The 23,371-nt window shown below is 42.0% G+C and overlaps 6 protein-coding genes across 12 annotated transcripts; 3 read left to right on the top strand and 3 right to left on the bottom strand.

The window, feature by feature from the left end:
- Window positions 1–425: 425 nt before the first annotated feature.
- LOC135170427 (polycomb protein Scm) lies at window positions 426–5,523 on the top strand. Of its 2 annotated transcripts, XM_064136231.1 has the most exons (6): window positions 426–868; window positions 1,085–1,159; window positions 1,313–1,603; window positions 1,671–3,206; window positions 3,298–3,452; window positions 3,598–5,523. In XM_064136231.1, exons 1-6 carry the CDS (start codon window positions 841–843, stop codon window positions 3,730–3,732), a joined length of 2,220 nt encoding a protein of 739 aa, XP_063992301.1. In that variant the 5' UTR covers window positions 426–840; the 3' UTR covers window positions 3,733–5,523. The 2 variants fall into 2 exon arrangements, with proteins under 2 accessions (XP_063992301.1, XP_063992302.1); XM_064136232.1 differs by lacking the exon at window positions 1,085–1,159 and having other exon boundaries at window positions 427–868.
- LOC135170484 (sorting nexin-12) lies at window positions 5,085–8,188 on the bottom strand. Its single transcript, XM_064136335.1, has 4 exons — window positions 7,813–8,188; window positions 6,897–6,992; window positions 6,577–6,701; window positions 5,085–6,519 (listed from the first exon to the last, which is right to left on the bottom strand). Exons 1-4 carry the CDS (start codon window positions 7,975–7,977, stop codon window positions 6,414–6,416), a joined length of 492 nt encoding a protein of 163 aa, XP_063992405.1. The 5' UTR covers window positions 7,978–8,188; the 3' UTR covers window positions 5,085–6,413.
- A 238-nt stretch (window positions 8,189–8,426) lies between these two features.
- Window positions 8,427–11,960, bottom strand: LOC135170444 (major facilitator superfamily domain-containing protein 6-A). Of its 3 annotated transcripts, none has more exons than XM_064136257.1 (7): window positions 11,591–11,960; window positions 10,820–11,283; window positions 10,414–10,724; window positions 9,811–10,168; window positions 9,477–9,667; window positions 8,911–9,409; window positions 8,427–8,838 (listed from the first exon to the last, which is right to left on the bottom strand). In XM_064136257.1, the coding sequence occupies exons 2-7, from the start codon at window positions 10,884–10,886 to the stop codon at window positions 8,591–8,593; spliced, it is 1,674 nt and encodes a 557-aa protein (XP_063992327.1). In that variant the 5' UTR covers window positions 10,887–11,283; window positions 11,591–11,960; the 3' UTR covers window positions 8,427–8,590. The 3 variants fall into 3 exon arrangements, with proteins under 3 accessions (XP_063992327.1, XP_063992328.1, XP_063992329.1); XM_064136258.1 differs by having other exon boundaries at window positions 10,820–11,208; XM_064136259.1 differs by lacking the exon at window positions 11,591–11,960 and having other exon boundaries at window positions 10,785–11,580.
- A 166-nt stretch (window positions 11,961–12,126) lies between these two features.
- LOC135170432 (transferrin) lies at window positions 12,127–17,309 on the top strand. The gene is made up of 11 exons (XM_064136237.1): window positions 12,127–12,366; window positions 12,451–12,553; window positions 12,887–13,020; window positions 13,096–13,226; window positions 13,397–13,547; window positions 13,694–13,848; window positions 14,083–14,210; window positions 14,374–14,772; window positions 14,871–15,309; window positions 15,380–15,535; window positions 16,643–17,309. Exons 1-11 carry the CDS (start codon window positions 12,279–12,281, stop codon window positions 16,847–16,849), a joined length of 2,091 nt encoding a protein of 696 aa, XP_063992307.1. The 5' UTR covers window positions 12,127–12,278; the 3' UTR covers window positions 16,850–17,309.
- LOC135170419 (cytoplasmic dynein 2 intermediate chain 1) lies at window positions 16,426–20,664 on the bottom strand. Its single transcript, XM_064136215.1, has 3 exons — window positions 18,082–20,664; window positions 17,339–17,998; window positions 16,426–17,254 (listed from the first exon to the last, which is right to left on the bottom strand). Exons 1-3 carry the CDS (start codon window positions 19,990–19,992, stop codon window positions 17,132–17,134), a joined length of 2,694 nt encoding a protein of 897 aa, XP_063992285.1. The 5' UTR covers window positions 19,993–20,664; the 3' UTR covers window positions 16,426–17,131.
- Window positions 16,805–23,321, top strand: LOC135170433 (uncharacterized). 4 transcript variants are annotated; one of them, XM_064136240.1, is made up of 6 exons: window positions 16,805–16,941; window positions 20,481–20,587; window positions 20,659–21,076; window positions 21,188–21,418; window positions 21,532–22,541; window positions 22,737–23,321. In XM_064136240.1, exons 2-6 carry the CDS (start codon window positions 20,562–20,564, stop codon window positions 23,029–23,031), a joined length of 1,980 nt encoding a protein of 659 aa, XP_063992310.1. In that variant the 5' UTR covers window positions 16,805–16,941; window positions 20,481–20,561; the 3' UTR covers window positions 23,032–23,321. The 4 variants fall into 4 exon arrangements, with proteins under 4 accessions (XP_063992310.1, XP_063992311.1, XP_063992308.1 ...); XM_064136241.1 differs by having other exon boundaries at window positions 20,448–20,587; XM_064136238.1 differs by lacking the exon at window positions 16,805–16,941 and adding an exon at window positions 17,293–17,433 and having other exon boundaries at window positions 20,448–20,587.
- Window positions 23,322–23,371: the final 50 nt, after the last annotated feature.

Below are 23,371 nucleotides of genomic sequence, written 5' to 3'. Positions count from 1 at the left end.
CAAGTCACCAGGAACGCGATTCTTTCTTTGCTTACAACGAGAGCGAACGCGTCCTCTGGACGCCCTATTTCAACTTCCCGCTTTCACCACGCTGACCAATGAGGAGAAAGTGTTACGTGTGAAGTTAGCCGGTGGCGTCTGTGGCTAACTTCATTTATGTTCTTGTCCTTTCTTAGTAGTTTTTTGGTCGCATGTGAATTTCATAGCGAAAAAAAGACATAAAATGATGTCTTCAACTTTAATAAACTTAATAAATAATGTATAAATTTAATTTATTAAAGAAAATAATGCAGAATTAGTAGGAAACTTGGGCAATGGAATCCCCCAAAAAATTTCAAAAAACCCCACTTCATCCCGACGAATCACGTCGTCTCTCGCCGTTCCACATCCACACACACCACATCCGCCGATATGATGGTGTACGTGGGTGACGCCAGTGCCAATATGGCGGCGTAACAAATAGTTGTCTTGTCTTTTTGGCAAGCTCGGCAATCAATTCAATTGTTCGCTAATGTGAATAAATTATTCGATCGCTTACCTGGAGTCCAAAACACCGAATCAGACTCTCGTTATATCAGTACCCAGTAATCGTCCGCATAGTGTCCGTGGGGCCGTGTTTCGGTGCAAATATGGGGGGGAATTGGGAATCCTAGTGCGTCACAGTTCGCCGAAAATTTCCCTTTCATCCTCGAGGGATAATATTTTTTTAATCAACATAGTACGGTAATATGACGATTACTCCATCACTTCTGCTCACGATTATTCGTTGGATGATAATTTTGGAATTGTCTGGGTGATTATTGGTTCATTACTCGACGTTTTGGGAAAAATTCACCGATAATGTCAAGTGTGCCGATTAGAATGCGAGGTAAGTACTGTGCTTAACCTTTATTTCAACCTGAAATAAGTGATATCTTGAGATCAATTAACATTTAAGTGCTGCAACAAAATTAAGTGATTCATCTAAAATATCTTGTTGTCTTCATGATATACTAACATTGTTATGAAATTTATTTCCATTAAATAAACGATAAGCAACAAAAGTCTTCTCTTTGGAATGTAAATAATTGTTACTGCCTGACAGTTGAAGTCATCTTTGCCTGTCAATATCTCATTAAACAACGATGCGATTTGAATAAATCTGATCTCAGATTGAAGGGTAAGAAAATACCTCAAAATGAGAAAAAAAATGAGGATTTCGACTCTGCCGTAACCTAGATATCCTCGACCAAAGGAGTCGTTAATCTCAATGTGTCTCAGCTTTTTTTGTATGCATTTAAACGAATAAAATTCATGAGAACAACTCCTCAAGGTCCAGGACGTCCCCCAAAGCCCAAGAATGCGTGCACCTGGTGCAACGAGACAAAGCAGCCCCTGAAATACGTCCTACCGACTCAGCATGGAAGGAAAGAATTCTGTTCAGAGACCTGTCTCTCAGAATTTCGTAAAGCCTACGTTCGAGGTGCATGTGTCCTCTGTGACAACATAATCAGAGGTTCTCCAGTGAAGTTGGAGCAGAAGGACGGTCCCACCAAGGACTTCTGCTCGTCCTTCTGCCTCAATAAACACCAAAAGAAGGAGGTTCAGACAGACACCAAAAAGAGTGAGTTTTCTCTCGTCCCGACGACAAAATCAGCACTTCGAAGCGTCAATCGGGATTTTAATTTCAGGTACGAGTGACCAACCCTCCCCAGCAGCATCCCCAGCCCCTTCAGGCATCCCGAGCAGCAGTGGAATAATGCCCCAGTCATTCCCAACGAATAGCAAAACCAATGGAACTGGAACTAGCCAGCCAAACGCATCCCCCTCGACCTCCACTGGTCCCTTTCAATACGAGACTTATCAGACCTTCGACTGGGAGCTGTACCTGAAGGAGACTGATAGCACAGCAGCCCCAGCTGAGTGTTTCAAGCAGCACGCAACTCCTCCCAGCAATGAATTCAAGATGGGAATGAAGCTGGAGGCACTGGACCCTAGGAATCTCACATCAACATGCATTGCATCTGTCGTTGGTGTCCTTGGACCCCGTCTGAGACTCCGGTTGGATGGCTCTGACAATAAAAACGACTTCTGGAGGCTCGTCGACAGCAACGAGATTCATCCCATTGGACACTGCGAAAAATCCGGGGGAATGCTGCAGCCACCCTTGGGGTTTCGTATGAACGCATCCATGTGGCCCATGTTCCTCCTGAAAACGTTGAATGGCGCTGAGATGGCACCTGCCAAGGTCTTCAAAAGGGAGCCCAAAACACCTAGGACCAATTCATTCGAGGTGGGACAGAAACTCGAGGCCATTGACAAGAAGAATCCACAGCTGATTTGCACAGCTACCATTGGAGGTGTCAGAGATGACATGATTCACATAACTTTCGATGGATGGAGGGGAGCCTTCGATTACTGGTGTCGATACGACTCCCGAGATATTTTTCCAGCTGGTTGGTGCTTCAAGAGTGGACATCCTCTTCAACCACCCAGACAGAAAGCCACTGGTCCCAATAGATTCAAGTCGAGAACGAGTAATGTTTTACCAGTCATGGCTGTGTCGGGCAGTGGAGCTGGTGGAGAACCAGCCGTTGCTCTTGTTAGTCCGGCAGGATCTAGTGCACCACCTCAGCCTGCTACTGAGCCTGATACAAGTACGGCTAATAACAAGCCACGAGCACTCGATAATGTCACAGTTTACGTAAATCACAACTGCTCGTGTGGCCCTTATTTCGATCCTAAGAAGGTTAAAGCCCTCCCCTCGCACTTCGGTCCAGGATCCATCTCCAGTGTTATCAGGGAAGTGTTCCAGGCGTTTTTAATGGCCGCCATGAGCCCCAGGCAGATGTTGAGCCTCTTGAAACGTGGAGAAGGCGAGTGGATAAGTCTCACGCTAGAGAATAAACTCACATCGGTGCGAGTACCCGTTTTTCTTGAGGAAGAGGACTTTTACGTTTACATCAGGCGACAGCTGGAAGATCTTTGTGCTTGCGAGAGGATGGTCTACAAGAGGCAGGAGAGCTGCGACAAGTGTCCCAGTGTTCAAAATATAGCGTTGGACAGAGAGGACGGGAGTTCTGGGGCTGAGAAGAGACGCTGGTCAGCGGAGAATTCTCAGGCGATAATGAATCAGGAGCAGAAGAGCCAGGGATCTGCAGCAAGCACCGTGGACAGCATGGTCGCTGCCCCAAGCGCCGCCAAACAGCCGAGGAAGTCAGTGCCTGGTGGGTTTTTCCGATGATTTGGGGGTTCTTGGGAGGGAATTATTTTTTATGTCCTTTTTTTCTGGGGTTTTAATTGCGGAGATTGTTTTAGAACTTGAACCTGCTACGTCGACGACGCAGCCTGAAGCTGCTTCCAGTAGGATAACGTCCACAGAACCTGCTGAATGGACTATTGAAGAGGTAATTCATTACATTGCCATCACGGATCCAGCGTTAGGCGTTCATGCAGATCTGTTCCGGAAGCATGTGAGTTTTTATTATATATTTGAGGTTTTCTAGTTCGAGAATTTGTCCTCTAGGTGGGAACATCCGAGTCTTTAGGATGATAGAAATAACGGAAAAATGTAATTGCATGAATTTTCTTTAAATAATTATGATACAAAATTCTCAGGAAATTGATGGAAAAGCCCTTCTTCTTCTTAACTCCGACATGATGATGAAATACATGGGTCTGAAGCTTGGGCCAGCACTGAAGATTTGTAACCTAGTAAATCGTATAAAAGGCAGGAAACACGTAATGCTATGACTGCTACAAACGTCCAAATAAGATGAAAGAAATAATCTATTCAGGTTTAATCGCACTTCAATTATTCATTCATCTATTTTTTGATTTCTATTCACTGAGAGTCCTCACTTGGGAGACATAATTATTTTTATTTCAGTTCGTAATGCTGGCTTGCCGACGAATCGAGAAGATTATTTTATAAACATTTTGTTTAATGCGCTGTCAGCATTTACGAGTATTGATTTAATTTACGAAGGGCGTTTGTCTCCTGCGTGAAATGCTAGGAATCCATTATGATAAATATGTACAGTGAGCGTGTATTGTAAGTATAAAGAATTATAATAACTATTTAATAATTCTAAACGCTGAAGATACTATTGTGGAAAGGGTAGTTGCCCTAGTATTTCCCCTCCAGAATTATTATTGTTACGGTGACAGTAAGAAATTGAGAAAATTGAAATCGAGGAATATTTTATAGCACTGTAAATTTCACGTAATTATTGAAGATTATTTTGCCAATCTTATCTGTCTTATGTACGTTATGCCACAACCGATGGCCTAATTTTAGTTTCACATTGTTGGCGAGAGAGGGGGAATGTCAATGGAAAGAGAAGATGTACATAATTAAGTGATAATACCCATGTAACAGGTCATTATAAATATTAGCAATAAATTTAGTTTCAAGGATGGTAGATGTACGATTTTGTGATAGTTTTACTCAGAGAATTTAGGAATTTCATTATTTTATAAATTTTTATTCAATTTTTTTTTCTGCCGAGTTAAATTGTCTTCTAAACTTTTATTTTTTCATCTTCGAGTATGGCATTCGATTGCCGTTATGAGAATAATGTTATGTAGAACTTTCTATTGCGGTTTTGCACCAGATTTATTATCAATTTGTTTTTTATGTGTACCAAAGTCAGCCAGTAATTCAAACTCAATTCTCGAAGAGATGTACATAGAATTTTTTTCATCTTCACTTTCGGATTAGTTTGCTTGATTTTTTTTTATAGTTTATACGCCAAAATTTGTTGAATTTTTATTCTACCTATTGTCATTTGTTTGTTGGATAAACATGTTGAATTCTCTGGAGAAAATGCGGAGAGAATTTTTCCAGAAAAATTCCATTTTCACGCCTTTCACTCGCAAGTTCAGTGAGGAAGACGTAATTTTTTCCGAAACAGAGAGATTGTAATCTTTCCAGTACTCGTACTGCAAATTTTTCCGGAAAATTTCTCTCCGTGAAAAGTGAGAAGTGAATTGAGTGCGAGAAATTTATTTTAAGACTCTTGTTTCACAATTGTGCGGGGGCAGATCGATAGAAAATGAGTGACTATTAGTCACTCAAGGAATAATAACAATAAAATGAAAAATCCTTGAAAATTAATGATTTTATTCATAATTTTTCCAATGTTAATTCTGTTTCAAAAAATCATAATTGAGTGCAACAAACAGGTATAAACACCACAATTGTGATATAATACGGTGTAGTTGCCGGATAAAGGTGCTTGACAGATCCACTCAATTACGTACAATGTACAAATTACGATAAGAATTTTTTGTAAATTCCTTATCCACATTAACTTGCATTATCATTTAAATTATACGTATATCATTATTTAAATACTCCGATCACAATGGGATTTTATTCGTTCGTATTTCGGGTACGGGGGGGTAGAGAGTACCACCATCTCCCCCACAACTTCCATTATCTCTCATTAACGATGCCGGTACTCCCTGCCTCGCTGTTTTCTCCTAATTAATGAAAAAAAATAATTGAAAAATAAAATGATGTGAGCATTGAAAAACTTACTGAATGTTAAACTGACTTATTTCAAATCAAGAAATTGCGATGGCTCAGAAGTGATAAAAATTGCATCCTCACGGAGAAAAAAAAATATTTTTTCTCAATACTCATTGTCTTCAGAAACATATTTATTTATTTTTTCATAAATATTTCTCTCAAGAAAATGAATATTTGGCAACAATCTTTTTTTTTTCTCTGTGTTCATCACATCCTGCACAAATAGTTTCATCTCAATCGTTCAACAAGATAATATAATATTATTAATATAATTATTATATAATATATCATGGATATAATAATAATATTACAATATTATTCTTAATTCTACGTGATTTCATACTGTAACATTATGTTCTTCTTCTGTTCTGCTCTCATTGCAAATTAATAATTAAAAATTATCTTCAACTGCTGGTGCAGAGTGGATATCAACAAGTCACAATGTTGAAGACAATATATTCATAATATAAATACAGCTAGTAATTAAAAATCATTTGCACCCGCCTGATGTATATGGTAAATATCAAAAAATCTGTCATGGTTATTTCTTTATCATCATCACCACCAGAATCCTGTCAATTTATTTTTTATTTAGCTTATAGATTGAAATTTTTTTTTACCGACGAGCCGAAAGTTCCACAGATCCTCAGATTTTTTTAAATTCGAGTAGCACCCGAGTCATTTCAATCGCTCCTCCTGTCTACAACCGAGAATGTTGATTCTATTTTTTTTTTCATCCTCTTATCGGTTTGAGAGAAATAAATACACTGCGATAACATCGATAAATCTCCGGTTTTCGTGAATATTTGGGGATTAATGAAGGCGATTTATGACTCTGAAAGACTGCTCTTTGAAAAACCACGGGGTAAGAATTAATTTTACGAGTGGCAGAGTGAGTCTACGTATTTCTTATTTTACCGGGGACATAGTTCTTGTCTATCATGGGCTCCTGCAGGAACATGTGTAAACATCGCTCGTTCTGGGCCAGGGGGTGTCCAGCAATTCTACAATTAAATTATGAATGTACACCATTGTATTGCTATTTGTTGTACAACACTCACTTGTTAACAAATATCTCCAGTCCCTTTCTCCGGTCCTCGATGAAGTCATCCTCGAAAATCCCATCGTCACCTCTGAAAGGCATCTGTCGTTTCCAAGCTTTGCTGGGTAGAGGAGGCACCACGATCTGTCAATACAAACAGCCCTCCAACAATTATTAGTTTTTATATATAAACCACTTCATCGACTCGATAATTGCATTGTCGAGTCAATAAAGCAGATTAAAATCAGAGAACATTAATTGTAGAAGAAAATGGAGTTGTGTAAAATGACGTGGACAATGAGGTTGTTTCCCCTGAAGGACGATTGAACGTGATTATACCTTACTGTCGCGTTCCAGTTCGTTCCTCAGCCACTCGAAGTCGCTGTACCTTCTCCTGACACTCGACTCCTTCACCTTGAACACCGGCAGATTAGTCTGAAACAATTACAAAACTAGTTATTCCCTGAAGCCGTAGGAATATTGTTCAAGGACAGGTAGACTATGAGCTTTGTGTGCATCACGAATAATCCGAGGGGGCCGAGATTCTCTTCTGGGAAAATAAATAAATACTTTCATTTGTCGAATTGTGTTTCTGGAAATGAACACAAAGCACCGAGTATTTTTCCCCATTACTTAATCCTAGATAATTATTTTTTATAATCCAGAACGGGTTATACTGTGGACCCAACCATTTGTAATTAGTAGATAATTAAATTAAGAACAACATGATAAAAAAAGCTGAGGAAAATAATTCCATTTAGCGTAGAACTAGGACTACTCGAATACATGACAGTTGACAGCCACTAGATATGAAAAATTTATGTTTGACATATGATAAACCATTAGTTTCTTTCTCTTGTTATATTTATTTATACCTTGGAGCATTGTTTCTACTCGTCCTGGAGTTCCTAAAAAATCTATTTCATCTAAGAAAATGAAAAAAAATCCCAGAAACATTGACAAATTCTCTCCCGAAGCATTTTCACCACCTGTGGCCTGGCGACGACTAGAATTCCGAAGTGTCAATGCAAATTCTCATTCTAAAAAAAATAAATTCGTCCAGGGGTGGGGTAAAAGGGGGGTAGATGTAATGATTCATGCCTTCAATCGTCAGGCATTGAACCATAATCACCGGACAATGTTAAAATGACGTGTGCGAATTAACCAAACTTTTATCTCCCAAAGAGTCTCGCCTCCAACTGCATCACGAGACACCACCGATTCCCCACCGATTTACTCTAATGCACCGACTTACCCTCATGCGAACCTCGTAGTCGGTGTATCGTTTTTTGCCGACCCCATGAGTGATCGGATTGATCACGTCGATCTCGAGAAAATTCGCTGGTGCAGCGTATGCATCATCCAACGTCTGTTTCTTGACATTCAAACGTCTTGTTGCGTCCACTGTTGTATCTGCCATTATTCACTAATAACTATCTGACGACTATAACAACGAATTTACCACTCTCTTGTGTGACAATGCACGAGAAATATCCACCTACTCGCGTACGAGGCACGAGATAACGACTTTATAATGATAACAATACTGGAGGAGTTGTATCTCTTTCGTTACTTCAGTGCTGACTTTTCACTCTCACCGACTGTCACAGACACAGCCCGTCTGACAATCGGTGAAATTTTTAGTGGTTTCGTGATGTCGACGAAGTTTGCTTTGACAGAATGCCAATAGAGGGCCTACAAGCACCGAAAATTTCGTTGTTACTCCATCTATACTTTATATGTTCTCGCCTTTGGATAATAGTTCTACGGACGGCCGCTAAAGAGCCGCCATTTTGTCGCTGCTAGTCCATTATAGGGATATTTTAAAAAAATTCCGGGAAGATTTAAAAATAAAAAAAAAAAAAAAAAATAGAGAATATCTTTTTATTTACATGCTGCTTCATATAATCTATCGATGTACATATGTATGTAATGGATTCTTTTTATAAAATAGTCGCAAATATTGTAAAAAAATATCTCTTATCAATAAATTGATCAGAATATGGCATCGAGGTAAAACGTAATGGCACCAATTAATCCCCAAGGGTTTGACATTCCTGGGCTGCAGCCTCAGGATTTTTCCATTCAATATCGTCTCTGTTGGCTTTGTCATTTGTGCCTTGGCTCTTCGTCTTTGGCATTTTCTCCTTCAATATCGTCCAGTATGTGATGAAGTAAATTGCAGCTGTCAGCCCAGCGATGGCAGCAAATACTTGAAGGGTGGCCGGGCCTCCAATTTTTTTATACAAAATCCCGCCCAATAAACTGCCCAATGCAAATCCTGCACAAAAAAATATTAAATCAAATATTGAAACGATAAAAATAAAACAATAAAATAATAGTAATAATTTACCCAGCCCATCATCCATTCCAGCAATAATTCCCTGGACGGTAGCTGAAGTTCCAGGAGGTGCCACAACACTGGCAAATCCCACGATAATCGTGTAACAAAGGGCGTAAGTTGGCCCCTGCATGAGCAATTCAATGGGAATTACCCACCAGGGATTCGATACCAGTGATATTAGTCCCAATCGCAGGCCGTAGCAGATGAAGCAAAAGGTGAGGCTGTAGCCGTAGCCGAATTTCTTCAGGATTTTCCCAGAGAGGGAGAAGAACACCACCTCTCCACCGAGTGTCTCAGCAGCTACAATCAATCCCTCGATCAACTTGATCTGGTCCAAGTGATTCGTCTGAATGGCAAGATCCTCCAGGTACCAGAATAAAAAGTAGATGATAAAACTGTCGAGGATGCCTGCCACTGTTGCGAAGACCAGGAATATTGAAATTACTTGAGTTTTGAGGAGCTTGAGAACGTCTTTGGCGATGTTCTTCGAGCCTGTGACCGCTGGCAGCTGAAAATAAAGGGAGTGATAGAGGTTTTCCTCATTTTTGGATCGATGACGACAGGGGGAAACGAACCTCCAGCTTCGTGCAGCAAAAAACGTCCACAATCGTGAATATGAGAACCAGCAGAAATGCTGGTGTATAGGACTTGACAATATGACCCTTGGAAGCTAGGTCAATGGCTCCACCAGATATCAGGGCTGCTACGCCGAAACCAATTGTACCCCAGACTCTTTGTCTTCCGTAGCCCATGTGGCCACCTTCCCCTAATTTCATTACACAATCGCAATATCATCTGGAGTGTTGATATGTTTATCTATACGTCAAGCAACAATAATGTCAGATATGCTGAGACTTTTTAATTTTAAAATCTCGATTTCTCAATTTTCTGAAAACAATTACGACATACCAAGAACATCAAAGCATATCGCATCGCTGATGGAATTGGTGACATTGAAGGCGATGCTGCCAAGTGAGAAAAGAAGCACAAAAATCCAAAAACTATAGCTCTCGAGAAGACACGAGGTGTCAATTTCCATGTCATCACGCCTCACAGGACAATTAATTGTGCAGTCTGAACTGGGGGTGCATATCGAGGGATCGAGTTCCCTGGAGTCTGATTCATCGGCTATCACACACTGCGGTGTCAGGTGCTTTCCATCAAGGTCAGCCAATTTCATGGTCACGTAAAATCGTTGAATAGTCGTGTTGCACACGTGCGAGCAGATGATTTGAGATTTATGATTCTTGGAGCACGTGTCATTGTTCTATAATTAAATTCAAAGGTTCCATTCGACGACGCATTAGAGCTGGCATGTTTGACACGGTCAAATATTATGTTTCAGCTTTGATAAGGCTATCTTATCAGAGGGTTTACGGTATTTATTTGCCAAAATAAAGATAACTTGATGGAATATTAGGAAAAAATTCCTCTCCCTTTTTTGTAGAGAAGGGATAGGGTAAAAAATAATTCATTCAATTCCCCAAAGTCAAGGAAAGGCTCTGAATGTACCTGATTCCTGCAAGGATCCATCTTTCCGCAGACAAGTTCCCTCGTAAAATTCTGATTGTGTTCAACATCTTTGGGTAACTCTGGTACTCTCGGCAAACAATACAGGAGCACAAAGGACAAAGAGCACCAAATAAGAATGCCAATGAAGATGCTCTTCCTCCAGTTACGAAAATAATCCACGAGGAATCCGAACAGAGGTTTCGAGAGGAGATAGAGGAAAGGCAGGACAGCAGTTATCGTTCCCATTGCCACTGAGGACACCCCAAGTTGTTTTCCGTACACAGGGAGGAATGGGAGTATGGGACCCATCGCTGAAAATTAATTGGAACTAATTAAAACCCAACGAATGTTGAGATCGTCCAGAAACTAACCTCTCACTGGACATTATTCTGTCATCTTCACGTACCTGCCATGAAGAAGAAATAATGTGCCTTTATGGGCAATTGTTGCCCATTTATTTTCACCCTTGCCATCTTCTCATTTATTCCACTATCACCTCCACCACTCCACTGTATCTTCCACTTCAAAAACACCAAGGACAAACGAACAGAGCTGTTGCTGAATGGTTTCTGGCTGTCAAAAGTCCATCGCACGCTCTCAACACCAAAACTCTTGTCTCATATCACGATAACACTGGATCCATCGTATCGCGTGCTCGCAAACTGATAAATCCCAGACTGACAGCCCTCGCTGCATGTGAGGAAGGAGTGCAGACTCCAACTCACCATTTCTGGATCCACTAGCGCCATTGCAGCGGTGAAACTTTCCACAGCACATGTCATGACTACTTTCCGGCTGATAACAGACATTTCCCGACGATAATTTACCGCATTGTCCGCCCAATCACCTCAGGAAATAATGATAACAAGTCTTGAGGCCAAGACGAGGGCCAAAATAATATTTCAGTGAAAAAGACCTGGGGGAGGAGAGGAGAGGGGATAATGACTCTTCACGTGTGCTTATAAAGCTTGACGTGTATCAAAAGACTCCAAAAACAATGCCAATGTTATTTCGAACGAGTTCGAACCTGAAGATGAACCCTTTATGCATTTCTAGTGGTACAATGTCGGTTGAATGTCAAGACCAGTCCAAGGTCAGTGATGAGAGTCTTATAGGGGCCATAGGGGTGATAAGAATCGAGTTTTAATGATGAAATAAGGGACTCTTGGGGACTCACATGATCAATTACTGGCACAATGCCATGAGAACGCCAATGGTCATCCGGAACCACCACAATTGTCACAATTGAGAGCGATCATTCACTTGTTTTTGTTTATCTCAGTACTGACTCGGTATTATCAGCATTTAATTTATCTATTGTATTTCCGAGGCATCTGCATTATCGTCTATATTTAAATAAACAATTATTGGGGGTGACAGAGGCGATTTTTCTCCAATTCACCGTGAGTGGAAGCTTCTTAAGATCTTCCATGAGGACGTGATATTTATTCACGGAATCACCATTTTGTGGGGAGATCTCCGTTATTCTCTTATCACCAACAAATTTAATGACTAGAATTGTTTTTCTGAGCTCCTTCAACGCACTCGGACAAGATGTAACCCTCAAATGTTTCTCCCCCCACTTGTCTGTAATCTCCAAGGCCATCCACCCTTCACCAAAACAACACGAGATAGCCCGCATTTGTATATACCATGCTGTTCCCACAAAATTCCCAGAACTGGTCAGTAAATATAAATTATTCATCGAGTGATGTCATCGTTGTCGTAACAATTATTGCTCTATGCTAGTTCTGTAATTATCAGTTCAGTTGATGAGTGTGAAATCTCTGGACTGTGGGGAGGACTCAATCGTGTCCGGAGGCTGACATTCACTGGCATTTAACGAGGTTAACTAGGACTTCAATATGCACCTCGACTTTGCTACTTCACGCCTGTACCTGTTGCTGATCTCTGCTGCTGTTCTCACGACGTTGATAGAGTCCGTGGGCCAATGTAATGGTTTTACCTTCATCCTCGTGATTCTCAGTGGACCAGATTTGTTCTTGTTTTTTTTCTAATTGTTGGGCTTTATTCCAGTGAAACTCTGCGTCGTGAGCACCGTTCAGAGGGCTAAAGTTGTCGAGGCCAATTGCGGAGATTTTAGGAATGATGCATTCAAATGTGTTATTGTTAGTGACAGGTAATTGTGGGGGATGAAGAAGATCTCGGGGAGAAATTATGGAAAAATGGACGACAGAACGTTCGTTGTCTTGGACATTTTATAAAACTCAAAGTTCCCTGGTCTGAGGGGATACAGAACCCTTGATGAAGGGAATTTTGGAATTGCTCTTCTTCGACGATTAATTCTGTCTGTGAATCTACTTTATCGACTTGAGCGTTGCATTATCAAGTCGACGAAGAAGTTTCAGGAATGACAATAATGATTGCTGGTTGAAGAACGATAACAATTTATTAATAATTATGATGAGAAATTCTTTAAGATTATTAGTCATAATTGGTAATGGTTTCTTAGGATTGAATGTCTGAGAAAAATAGTCAATGGCAAAGCCGATTTTGCTGTTTTCGAGCCGGAGGACCTCTTCGTCTCCAAAAACTTCATCGAGGGACACATTCTCATCACCCACGAAGTGAGACTCTTCCCAAATGGTACAGAACTCCCGCTCATTTTCCCATCATTAATTGAAGAGCTGGAATTCATTAAAATTCTTCATTTAATTGTAGAGACATCGAATTATAAAATGGTGGTTCTCGTTCGCAATAAAATCAGGAGCCTCAGCGATCTCTACGGCAAAAAGTTCTGTCATCCTGGATATGACACAATGGAGTACGACTGGACACCACTTTATGCAGACGTAAGTCCTCCACCAATGATCCAAGTAAAAATAGTCGAGTGAGCGTGAAAATTCAGCTCAACTTAATAAAAATTTTGTGGACTTAATCATTGAACCCTGACTAATCGTCAGGGAAAAACGAAGAATGGAATTATCTCAGGCAAATCTGATCAGTTTGTCATTCCCCCCAGCACCTGCAGAATCAAATGATTCCGAAGAAATGTGACGACTCCGCTTCCCTCCTGGAGAACAGATTCGTAGCCCTATCAGAGTGGTTCGAGGCCGCTTGCTTCCCCGGTCCCTGGACCTTCTCCCCCAAAAGGGAAGTCGACAGAAACCTGAGTGAGTTGACACCATGATTCAAAAAATTCTTGGAGCTTCGAAATTATCATTAAAAATGCATCTCAAAACTCTAGAAAAAATTAAAGAGATTTTTTCTTTTTACAAAATTTCAATACAAAAAAATGGATAAACTTTTTCACGTGTAGAGTCAAAACACCTTAACTTGTGTGCAATTTGTGATAATGGCGCTTGTCAAATCAATGATAAGTACGGTGGACGTATGGGTTCTGTAATGTGCCTGACCGAGGGTGATGGAGACGTCGCTTGGGTGCGATTGGAGGACGCGAAGGAGTATTTCAAGGTAAATCAGATTTTTTTCTTGACAATTTTTGCAGTCGAAATAATTGGACATTTTTCAATATGACAACAATTGGAATAATGGTTATTATTATTCATAATAATAATAATCACCATTATTTAAAAATAACATTCACGACTATAACGATATGAATGTTTATTATGATTATTGCATTAATCAAGAAATTAATAGAAGCATTATGTCTATTTTTAAATGGAAAATCCGTAATTGTGAAAGATGGAGATGATTAACACGTCGAGGTACAAATTCCTGTGCCCCGATGGGATAGCGAGACGTGTGAATTTCTCGAAGGACTTACCGTGCACTTGGATCTCAAGACCTTGGCCAGTTATAGCCGCAAGAAGGTAACAATTAAATTCAGGTACTTTGATATGATTTAATTGGGCATTTGTTGAAGTGGAAGACAGTGGATTAGCAGAATTTTTGTGCAATACATTTCGTTAAAATTTTCCCCCGCGACTTCCTGAAGAAACAAATAGTTGGTGAACTAACCCAAATTTTCACCAGTGAGGAAGCTGCGAGAGTGGCCAGAGTAGTCGATGGACTCGAGCATCTGAACGCCCCCTGGCAGGTGCTTCTCCTCCTCCTGATGGAGGGCCACAGGGCGGCGTCAGTAAGAATTGATCCGTTCAAGACCCCAGAGGACTACCTCAACAAATTCACAGGGCTGAGCAGTGCCTATGCGGGATCGACTTGTTACCCCTCGAGAGCAGTCAGGTGGTGTCTCTCGTCGAACCTCGAGGACAGAAAATGCTATTGGCTTCGTCATGCTGCTCTTTCGTTTGGTTTTCAACCTGAAATCACTTGCCTCCAGCTGGCTGGTAGAAATGCCTCCATCGATGGTGTCGCCACGGGTTTCTGTGATTTTTATGTCGCTCGCCCCGAAGAGTTGATGATAGCAAAAACGTATGCAATTTTCGATTTTAATTTTTCTTTTTACTTTTGAAGTTTATCTCGAAACCGAAGTGCGACAGGGAAATTTTTATCAATTTGTTTAATTACAGGAAAAATTTGACATCTATCCTCCAGATGACAAGTGCCTACCTCAAACACTTTAACAACATCGTGATACTAGTGAAAAAGACCTCGAGTTACAGAACAATCAGAGATCTCAAGGGCGCTAAAGCTTGCTTCACAAAATACAGAAGTGTAGGATGGAATGCCTTTGTTAGTTTCATGAACAATTACACAATGGATTCGACCTGGTCTTGCTCAGATGAAAAAGCCCTGTCAGGTTTTTTCAAGTCAATTATTGTTCCCGACGCGAAAGTCGAGGACGACCAGGCCATTGCCCAAACTATTAAGTGTTTGATGTCAGGACGTGGTGACGTTGCATTCGTCACCCTACAGGAGAAATTTATAGATCATCTGGATGTGCGTAGAATCTGCGTCGAAGATGTCCCTGATCCTGACTGCATTCTCACCTGGAGTACTTTGGGCTCGGTAATTACAAGAAGACTTAACTTCCAAAATGGTTAAGAGAGTTCGGTTTCAGTGATTTTCAAATGTCCAGGTGATGGTGAATGAAAATCTACCCGATGTACGTCGGAGAGACATAATATCCGTCTTAGAAGAGATGAACACTTGGTTTGGTGTTCGACATCCAGAGCCAACGCCAATCATCAGCTTGTACGAGCCCTACGACTCCTACCACAATGTTATCTTTCCGGTAAGTCGATTTCTACCTCCAATGACATGTACAAAGGGACTCCCCCTCGAAAGAGACGTCCTCCGAATGTATTTCTCCAGCATGACCTCCATAATTCACCATATTTCTGCTGCAATAAACCCAGGGAAAAGACTTACACCTGGAGAACACCACAGCCCTGTCAAAATTACCCAGGAAAACGACCCCAATTTTTTTATCCTCAAAACCATTCATCAAGTTCGCGATTTGTCGCTTCGACGTAAAATGTTTATCAGTAGTTTCCATTCCTCGAAACATCCTTCGAGCTGGGACTCTAGTGTAGATCAGTTCGTTGTCTCCAGACATCGAAAAACACGTATTTCCCTTCACGAAAATTCCACAGCCATAAATGGCTGCAGCTGCTGGTATCGACGGGGGAAAATCCTCGTTGAACTCCCAGCTGATTCGTCCACAGCTGATCCTCCCATTCTTATCTCTGACGATCACCCCGAAACACCCTGAAATTCCCTCGCCATTTTTATTGCATTCCTTCTTCTCTTTACTCCTTCTAGTGTTCTCTTGCACTATCAGGGGATGTCCACTGCTCTCCATCAACTTTCTGGCCCCTGAGATGGTACAGCCGTCATTTTCCCCTATCATATAACCCATCTTTCCCTGATCATCAACCAGAGCTGAACATTTGATTAGTGCACCATTGGAGTATTCATTCCTCTCTTCAAATAGGGAGATCGTCGACTGGACGACGTCAGTAGCTCCACTGCCCTGAATTACCATTTTATATCCCTCAGTCCCTGATTTTTTCATTAACTCTAAAATTGAGGGGTCGGGGTCGATGACATCATTAGGAAATCCATGGACTATGATTATTGGCGATGGTTTTCTCGGTGTAATTTTTTTTCTTCTTTTCGAGCTTTGATTTTTATCGTCTGGATACTCAATGTCTTCATGAGATACGTTGGCAATCCATTGACAATAATCACACATAATTTAAATAATTATTGTTTTGCCTGTGGGCTCTCCCTCAAGCTCTTGATCTTCCCTGAATTTACATCAATTTATGTATCACATAATGAATTAATTTTGAGGTTAGATTGGTCACAAACACGAATGGACTGTTCTTTTTTTCAGGAATTGACTGTCAACCTTCTGCAGAATATAAATCACGTACAACTACCTCGACCTTATACCGATATAGTAGAGCACCTGATCAAGGTTAGGAATGATCCCCTCATCTGCGGATCCAGATCGACAAAGTCTCATTATAGTATTTTTATGTTGTTGATTGTTACCGTTTTAATGAATAGCCGAATTCTTTTTAATGAGTCTATACCATGACTGACACGTGAACAAGAGCTTCCTATATTTTATTTTATAAATAATTACCTCGTAGAAGTTATTTTTGGACTCAGCACACGTAGGACAACTTAGTAAGTGAAAATTTAACTCAGATTATCATATAAATAACCTATATTTGTACAATAACTGGTATTACAACTAATTTGTAAATAGTCTCTTGCCAATAACTCCAAAAGTGCCAAAATACTTCTATTTTAATAAGAAAAAACTAGAAAATGAATATCTCAGGACGGATTTTGTCGGACTAGAGTGACCTTACGATTAATAAACTGTCACGTAATATAAAAATGTATTCAAATCAGCAGTACGATCTGCAGTATTGGAGTAATGAAATTCTTTAGTGAATCTGTGAATCTCCAGGGCACCGTTGTCCAATCCCAGTGCCTGTGGATGATAACAACAAAATTAACTCCAATAAAATAATTTTTTTCAACTTTTCCATGGAGATTTTTGATCGATTTGACTCACCAGGTATTGATTCACTAGGTCGGAGTCATTTTTGCATGGAGATAACTCCATGCTTCCTATGTGGCTGGATTTCCTGGATGATATGCTGTACAGAGGTAATATGTCACTTCTGCTGAGGTCCCAGATGTGAATGTTTGATTTATCATCCAAAACGTAAATAGTAAATGGCTTTGATCTCGACCACTGGATGATTTTAATGGGGGCAGTGCTGTTAGAATTCTTTAACTGTACAAGAGGTTTCTCAATCGTGGAGGAATAAAGACGTAAAGTGCCATCCGAAAAACCGACGAGGAAATAGGGTTGACCGAAGGGACAGGGCTCGATGCAAGTTGTTCCTGAATTATTCATGAAATTTCCACCATAAAATGATGGCTTCAGTTTCTTCCCAGTCCTCGTAGCGTGTAGTAATTTACTCGTGTTACTCGCGATGTATAGATTGTCGGTGTCAAGGGGATCTACACTAAAGTCTCTGAAGGCAGTCATACAACTGTCGTCCACGTTATTTTTGTCTCGTGAGAGGGCAATTTTGTGGCTTTTTACTAGTCTAATTTTACCCCACCATGACTGGCCCAATTGCTGAGTTATCAAGGAGGCCCCGGTGTCGAGGTTCCTGAGGACACTCCATACAGTGCAATTGCCATCCTCGTTCAGACTGCAAATCTGGAAGAAGCAAACGATTTCAACAGTTTTTCCCTGGAATTGTTCTGCCCGACATAACTTAAAAAATGCAGGGGAAAAGCTACCTGAATAGGCATGAACTTCACGGAGTTATCCGCCCCATCAGTCTCAATTTTCGAAAGCACCTTGATCGCCACAACCCTCGCCAGTCCCTCATCATCATTCCCATCGAAAGTCCCAACGGTGGAGAACGTGGGGGATCTCAGTACCCACTCAGCCTCATTGTCCTTATCAACGAACTTGGGATGATAAGCCTCGTCCTCCTCGAGGTCCCACAGGCTGACTGAGCCATCGTCGAGTCCCGCAAACACCAGATTCCAATTGCCAGGATGCAGACAGACAGCTGTGACACAGCTACCCGAGTAGAACAGCTTGATGGGCCTGAATGGCTCATGAACATTCCACAAGCAGCCGATGCAGCAATCAGTCATGTAGAAACCATCATCAGCGGAGGTCTCGATGTCCTGGTTGTCGTCGTCCGCAGGTGCATGAATGCTGAGGATGATTCTGCTGTTGGTGTCAGGGTATTTGACAATGACAACAGGTCTTCCAGTGAGAAAAGTCACTGTCGAGATGGCTAGTTTGATGCTACTCTCGCTGAAGGGCATGTCCTGGCCCTGGGGGCCCTGTGGTTCGCTCTTCTTGACTCTCTCCTCCTCCAGAAGTGCCAGTACGACTCTGCCAGCGGCCCCCAGGAACTCGTTGAGCTTCAGGACGTCGTAGACAGGCCTCTTCACCTGGTGATCATTCTCATCAGATCCCACCCCCACCATCTCTCGGTTGAACCCCTCAATGTCACCACTTGTCTTCAAACTACTCCTGCAAACGACTGGAAACTGCGTCCACACGTTTCTGTACCTGATTTCCTCGGTCTGTGTCTCCACACTGAGGTCGTCCTCACGAGTCTGGGTGGCTATCTGTCTGGTATTTATCCTCCCATGGATCCTGATGAACTCCTCATAGGCAATGGGAGTCGTCTCGAACACTGACCACTCCACGACATCAAGCTTGATCATCTGCAGCAGTTTTCTCCCCCTCGATAACTTCTTCCCCACCTCATTGAACCTCTTGATCTCCCTCAGACCGACGATCTCGTGCCCCCCAAGTGGCGGTGACTTAGCAAAATCCCCAGACCGTCCATCTTCAAAACCCTCGTCAGCAGATGAGGGCAGACTTCGTATTTCCGAGGGTTTGTCTTCCCCGAAGACCATCGCCCTGTGGCTGTCACCTGTGACTCGATGTCTTGAGGACATCAGGTCCATCCTGGCAGCTCTCCTCCTTGCTTCCTCGAGCTCGTAGTGCCCAGAGTCCAGCATGTGCTCCTCGTGCTCCCTAACCTCCTTCGATTTCAATTGTTTGACTGGCTCCTTGCTCTTCAGTTCTATTGGCTCCAGGTCAGGCTCATCACTCCCCTGGGACTCGTCACTCACCTCTGATGCATCTGTCTCTGTGCAGTCCTGGAAATCCGACTCGTAGTCCTCGAAGTCATCTTCGTAGTTGTAATCAGGAGATGAGTCTGACTTGGGAAATCTCTTGTTGAGGACTTTCACTTCACTGGGGGACAGAGTTCTCGATTTTCGTCGCTCCTTCGAGGGCAGTCTCTCCCGGTTTTTCGTTCTTCCCGTGGGTTTGGGGGTCAGGGTCGGTTTTTTCTCGTCAGTCGATGATTTTCGAGGCATGTAGATGGAACTCACCCCTCGTTTCTCAGGGTCACTGCTCTGTTTCTTCAGTATCTTTCTTGTTGATGATGCTGTGAGCTCCTGGGGAGGTCTCCCTGACACTAACGACCTCGTTGACGTTGTGATCCTTCCTGGGACACGATCCCCCTGGATCTTCGTGGACGACCTCTTGATGGGGACATTGTTCTTCGTCTCCACTTCCTGTTTATCCTTGGATGACACTCGGACTCCCTGACGCACTTGGGATTTATCCCTTGTCACTGGTTTTTTCTTCTGTCCACTCGAGTTGGTACTCATTATTCCCGGTGAAGGTGAACTACTGCCACTTGACCGTTAATAAAACCCCTGTCATAGCTTCTAGTTTGTAATATCGATTATAAGTTTGTTTGAAGGATCCCAGGGTTTTAACATTTTTGTGTGACGTTTTATTACGCTCTGTCTGTGGTATTGGGGGTGAGGGGGTTAGGGGTGCGTGTCGCTCGGCTCGTTGCCTTGACGCTACGAGGGCGATAAGCATAACAGGGAGTATCGGAAAAATGTTTATGTTTCTGAAGGAATCTGGGAGTTTCCCACGAGAATACCAACAGGAGTCTGATGAGGGCAATATTTATTTGAGGTTATGGAACCTCTTACTCAGAAAATTCGTAATGAATGACCTACTTTTCGAGGCATGAGACGTAATCAACATGAAATTATGCATTTATCTCGAAAAGTAATGGTTTTAGAAGAAAAATCGATGATCGATTTTGCAGATCGGGAAATGTTCCAGTATCATAACTTTTTAGGCTCAGTACACGGGGGGACCAACCTAGTTGGCCGAGGTACTTGTCTCCTCCTGTATCACACCTTAAAGGTCATCGTCAACAATGGACATCTTCAGGAGTATCGATTGGTAATTATCCAAACCGTTTAAGGAGTCAGCTGGCGCAATTCCTCAACTTAATAGTTAATAAATAATTTAAGGAATCCATCCCTAAACGACATTATCGACGACCAGTTCATTGATGGGGAGAGGTTAGAAAGGGAGAGCGCGATGTACAAAATTCTTCGAGGAAATTTCACAGACCCCTTCGCTGACGTTCATGAGGATTTCGTGGACCTTGTTACCAAGGCAGATATCGACGCAAACGAGCATGAGAAGGAGACGAAAAAGATTGACATCGACGAGGAGAAAGTGAAGGATGATGAGAAAAATGTTGACGAGACGAAGAGACATGCAAAGTATTACCCTGGGATTGTCAGGGCCAAGGCTAAGTTCCCCAGGTGGTCTTCTTTGACTGTGGAGCAGCACGCAGCTTGTGTCAGGGTCCTCCTGCAGTTTTCCGCCCCTGGGAAGCCCGATATTTCGAAGAACAATAGAGAAGATTTGGCTACGTATACGGTAATTTCTTTTTTCTTGAAATTTGGTTCAAACAAATGATATGTTGTTTATGTAATTTTGTATAGATCATATAATAGTTTTGGTTTTATGTTGCATTATTTTAATTTTCAGAGCCTTCAGGCCCTCATCTCCGAGGAACAAACGGAGTTCCTGAAGATGGCGAAGGACCACTGGGACAGCTCGGATATCGGACTGATTCGAGAGGACTTGATTAATCGCAAATGGAAATATAAGATGAAATATGTCCAGCAATTACCGAGGTATTACAACGAGACCGGGACAATTCCCTTCATCTGTAATAAGGACATCAACGTGTGTTTCAATGCAGTTGCTCTTGAAACGGTAAAATAGGATAAATATGTAATATGTAAGCTAGATGATTCCAGGACATTAATTTTTACTCTGATATTTATTTCCTCACTTCCCTTGGACCTTCACCTGGCCCGAAATTGTAGGGAAAAATACCTCGGATAATAATACCACCCCTGACGCGTCCCACGTACCTGCCCTGCACTTCCATAAAAATGGAGAAAGCCTACTTCGGCTTCCCCACGTCCGGGATCCAGAAGAATCTGATCAGTGAGGACCCCAACTGCCAGAGGCTCGCGGAGACTCATGATATAGACCTGGTGATTTCGTCGTCTGGAATGAACTGTCTTGCCAACAACCTGGATCCCTCCTACAAGAACTCTTGGGCGCTACCAGTGACAATCAAGGAGATCCAGAACAGACGAGTCGTGTTCATTGACAAACCCCTGCCTCCACTGGCGAAGAACGTTTTGCAGAAGAACTCTTGGGTCTGCAAGCCCATCCTGAAGAGTCTCCTGCTGCATCCTGAGCACAATACGTCGGTGGAGCTGGATCATCGAGAGAACACCAGGGAAGAGGAGTCTGAGAGTCCCCTGGAGACGATGGAGACAGACGATCAAGAGGATACATCGTCGAGTGATCTGTCAGCCAAGGGTATCAACTTCTCCTACAATATTTTTACGATTGGAGCTTGTGGTCTTCCTCAGAATGAAATGATGAAGAACAAAGTGGAGAGGGATTACAGGATCTTAGTGAGAATGAAGACTGATGGCATTGAGAAGCTGCCGAATAATCAAATTCAGTGCATGCTGGTGGCACCCAAGATGGAGCACCAGCTGGGCCTTGGGGCTGAGGCTGTCACCCTGGAGGAAGCTTCCAGACAGTGGGCAGCACTCACCTTCAGACCTGACACTGCTCTTCTTCGAGTGAGAGTGCACTCATGGAATAAGGAGATTATACAGTACGAACGCAGGACAGCAATGTCAGTGAACAACGAGATGAAGAGGCTGTACAATGTTAAAGGGGAAGATTGTCTGCAGCTGGTGTACAGTTTGGCTGAGAACATGGGGAAAATGACTCCAGGACGGTACCTCATCAGGCACACTGTGCGAAACGGAGCATTTGCCAGTATTTATAAAGAAACTGAAGCCTCTGGGTGAGTTTCTGAGATTTAAATAATTTAATTGAGGACTTGGGGGCATTCCAGGACCCAGGAGGGTTTTAAATTAATTTTTTTTCATTCAAAAGTCGATTGATAAACGAAAAAAAGTAAACTCACAAATTATTTTGATTTTATCTCGCGGAATCGTCAATTGAGGACTGATGTTATTAACTTTCAAAATGTCAACAGGAAAAACACGATTGACCTGCAGGCACTCTACTGTGATGAACAATTCCAGACAATCCCCAACCCCCCCTGGCCGCTGATCGACAAGGTCGTTCCTCTGCCGATGCACGAGTGCTTCAGTCGAATGCCAGCCATGTTTCACCCCGACAAAAGACCTTACTCGAAAAAGGGTCAAAAGCCTCTTAAGGGGGGCTGTCCTGCGAAGGTTGCGCAAGGGAAATCCTCGAAGAGGAAATCCAAGAAAAAGGGTAAGAAGCAGAATGCTGAGATTGATACATCTGGGGAGACACCGGGTTGATGGGCCCAGCATCATCTATCACCACGTACTAGAACTGATGTTGTTGTATTATTTTTTTAGGTTACGTTAATAAACTTTTATAACATACAAGTGCTTTAGTCATTAAAAATGTAATCACCAGACATGGGATAAAACTTGTAATGGGAATGAGATCGTTTATTGCCAAGAAGATATTTTTTATTCATATATTTTAATTTATTTATTCAGTGATTTATTGTTGACATCCATTGATGTGATTGAACTGATTAAATAAATATTGCCAAATAATTGGGATAAGAAAATAATAAAAATATGGAGTGGTTTATTGTCTTTAATTTCGAGCTTCCCATTTTCATCACCA

This window comes from Diachasmimorpha longicaudata, chromosome 17, assembly GCF_034640455.1.
Source record: "Diachasmimorpha longicaudata isolate KC_UGA_2023 chromosome 17, iyDiaLong2, whole genome shotgun sequence".
Taxonomy (NCBI): domain Eukaryota; kingdom Metazoa; phylum Arthropoda; class Insecta; order Hymenoptera; family Braconidae; genus Diachasmimorpha; species Diachasmimorpha longicaudata.
The sequence above is the reverse complement of the archived record's forward strand: the minus strand, read 5'-3'. Positions and strand labels throughout refer to the sequence as shown.

Excerpts from the sequence above, each read along its gene's own strand:
- LOC135170427 (XM_064136231.1), top strand. The coding sequence starts at position 841 with ATGTCAAGTGTGCCGATTAGAATGCGAG. Across the intron at positions 1,604-1,670 it reads TCAGACAGACACCAAAAAGA|GTACGAGTGACCAACCCTCC; the intron begins GTGAGTTTTCTC and ends TTTTAATTTCAG. Across the intron at positions 3,453-3,597 it reads CAGATCTGTTCCGGAAGCAT|GAAATTGATGGAAAAGCCCT; the intron begins GTGAGTTTTTAT and ends CAAAATTCTCAG.
- LOC135170484 (XM_064136335.1), bottom strand. The coding sequence starts at position 7,977 with ATGGCAGATACAACAGTGGACGCAACAAGACGTTTGAATGTCAAGAAA. Across the intron at positions 6,993-7,812 it reads ACTACGAGGTTCGCATGAGG|ACTAATCTGCCGGTGTTCAA; the intron begins GTAAGTCGGTGC and ends TAATTGTTTCAG. Across the intron at positions 6,520-6,576 it reads CTGGAGATATTTGTTAACAA|AATTGCTGGACACCCCCTGG; the intron begins GTGAGTGTTGTA and ends ATTTAATTGTAG.
- LOC135170444 (XM_064136257.1), bottom strand. The coding sequence starts at position 10,886 with ATGGCAAGGGTGAAAATAAATGGGCAACAATTGCCCATAAAGGCACAT. Across the intron at positions 10,169-10,413 it reads TGGATCCTTGCAGGAATCAG|AACAATGACACGTGCTCCAA; the intron begins GTACATTCAGAG and ends ATTTAATTATAG. Across the intron at positions 9,410-9,476 it reads TTTGCTGCACGAAGCTGGAG|CTGCCAGCGGTCACAGGCTC; the intron begins GTTCGTTTCCCC and ends CTTTATTTTCAG.
- LOC135170432 (XM_064136237.1), top strand. The coding sequence starts at position 12,279 with ATGCACCTCGACTTTGCTACTTCACGCCTGTACCTGTTGCTGATCTCT. Across the intron at positions 12,367-12,450 it reads GATAGAGTCCGTGGGCCAAT|TGAAACTCTGCGTCGTGAGC; the intron begins GTAATGGTTTTA and ends GCTTTATTCCAG. Across the intron at positions 15,310-15,379 it reads CCTGGAGTACTTTGGGCTCG|GTGATGGTGAATGAAAATCT; the intron begins GTAATTACAAGA and ends TCAAATGTCCAG.
- LOC135170419 (XM_064136215.1), bottom strand. The coding sequence starts at position 19,992 with ATGAGTACCAACTCGAGTGGACAGAAGAAAAAACCAGTGACAAGGGAT. Across the intron at positions 17,999-18,081 it reads TGAAGTTCATGCCTATTCAG|ATTTGCAGTCTGAACGAGGA; the intron begins GTAGCTTTTCCC and ends TGCTTCTTCCAG. Across the intron at positions 17,255-17,338 it reads ACCTAGTGAATCAATACCTG|GCACTGGGATTGGACAACGG; the intron begins GTGAGTCAAATC and ends TATCATCCACAG.
- LOC135170433 (XM_064136240.1), top strand. The coding sequence starts at position 20,562 with ATGGACATCTTCAGGAGTATCGATTG. Across the intron at positions 21,077-21,187 it reads AAGATTTGGCTACGTATACG|AGCCTTCAGGCCCTCATCTC; the intron begins GTAATTTCTTTT and ends TTTAATTTTCAG. Across the intron at positions 22,542-22,736 it reads AAAGAAACTGAAGCCTCTGG|GAAAAACACGATTGACCTGC; the intron begins GTGAGTTTCTGA and ends AAATGTCAACAG.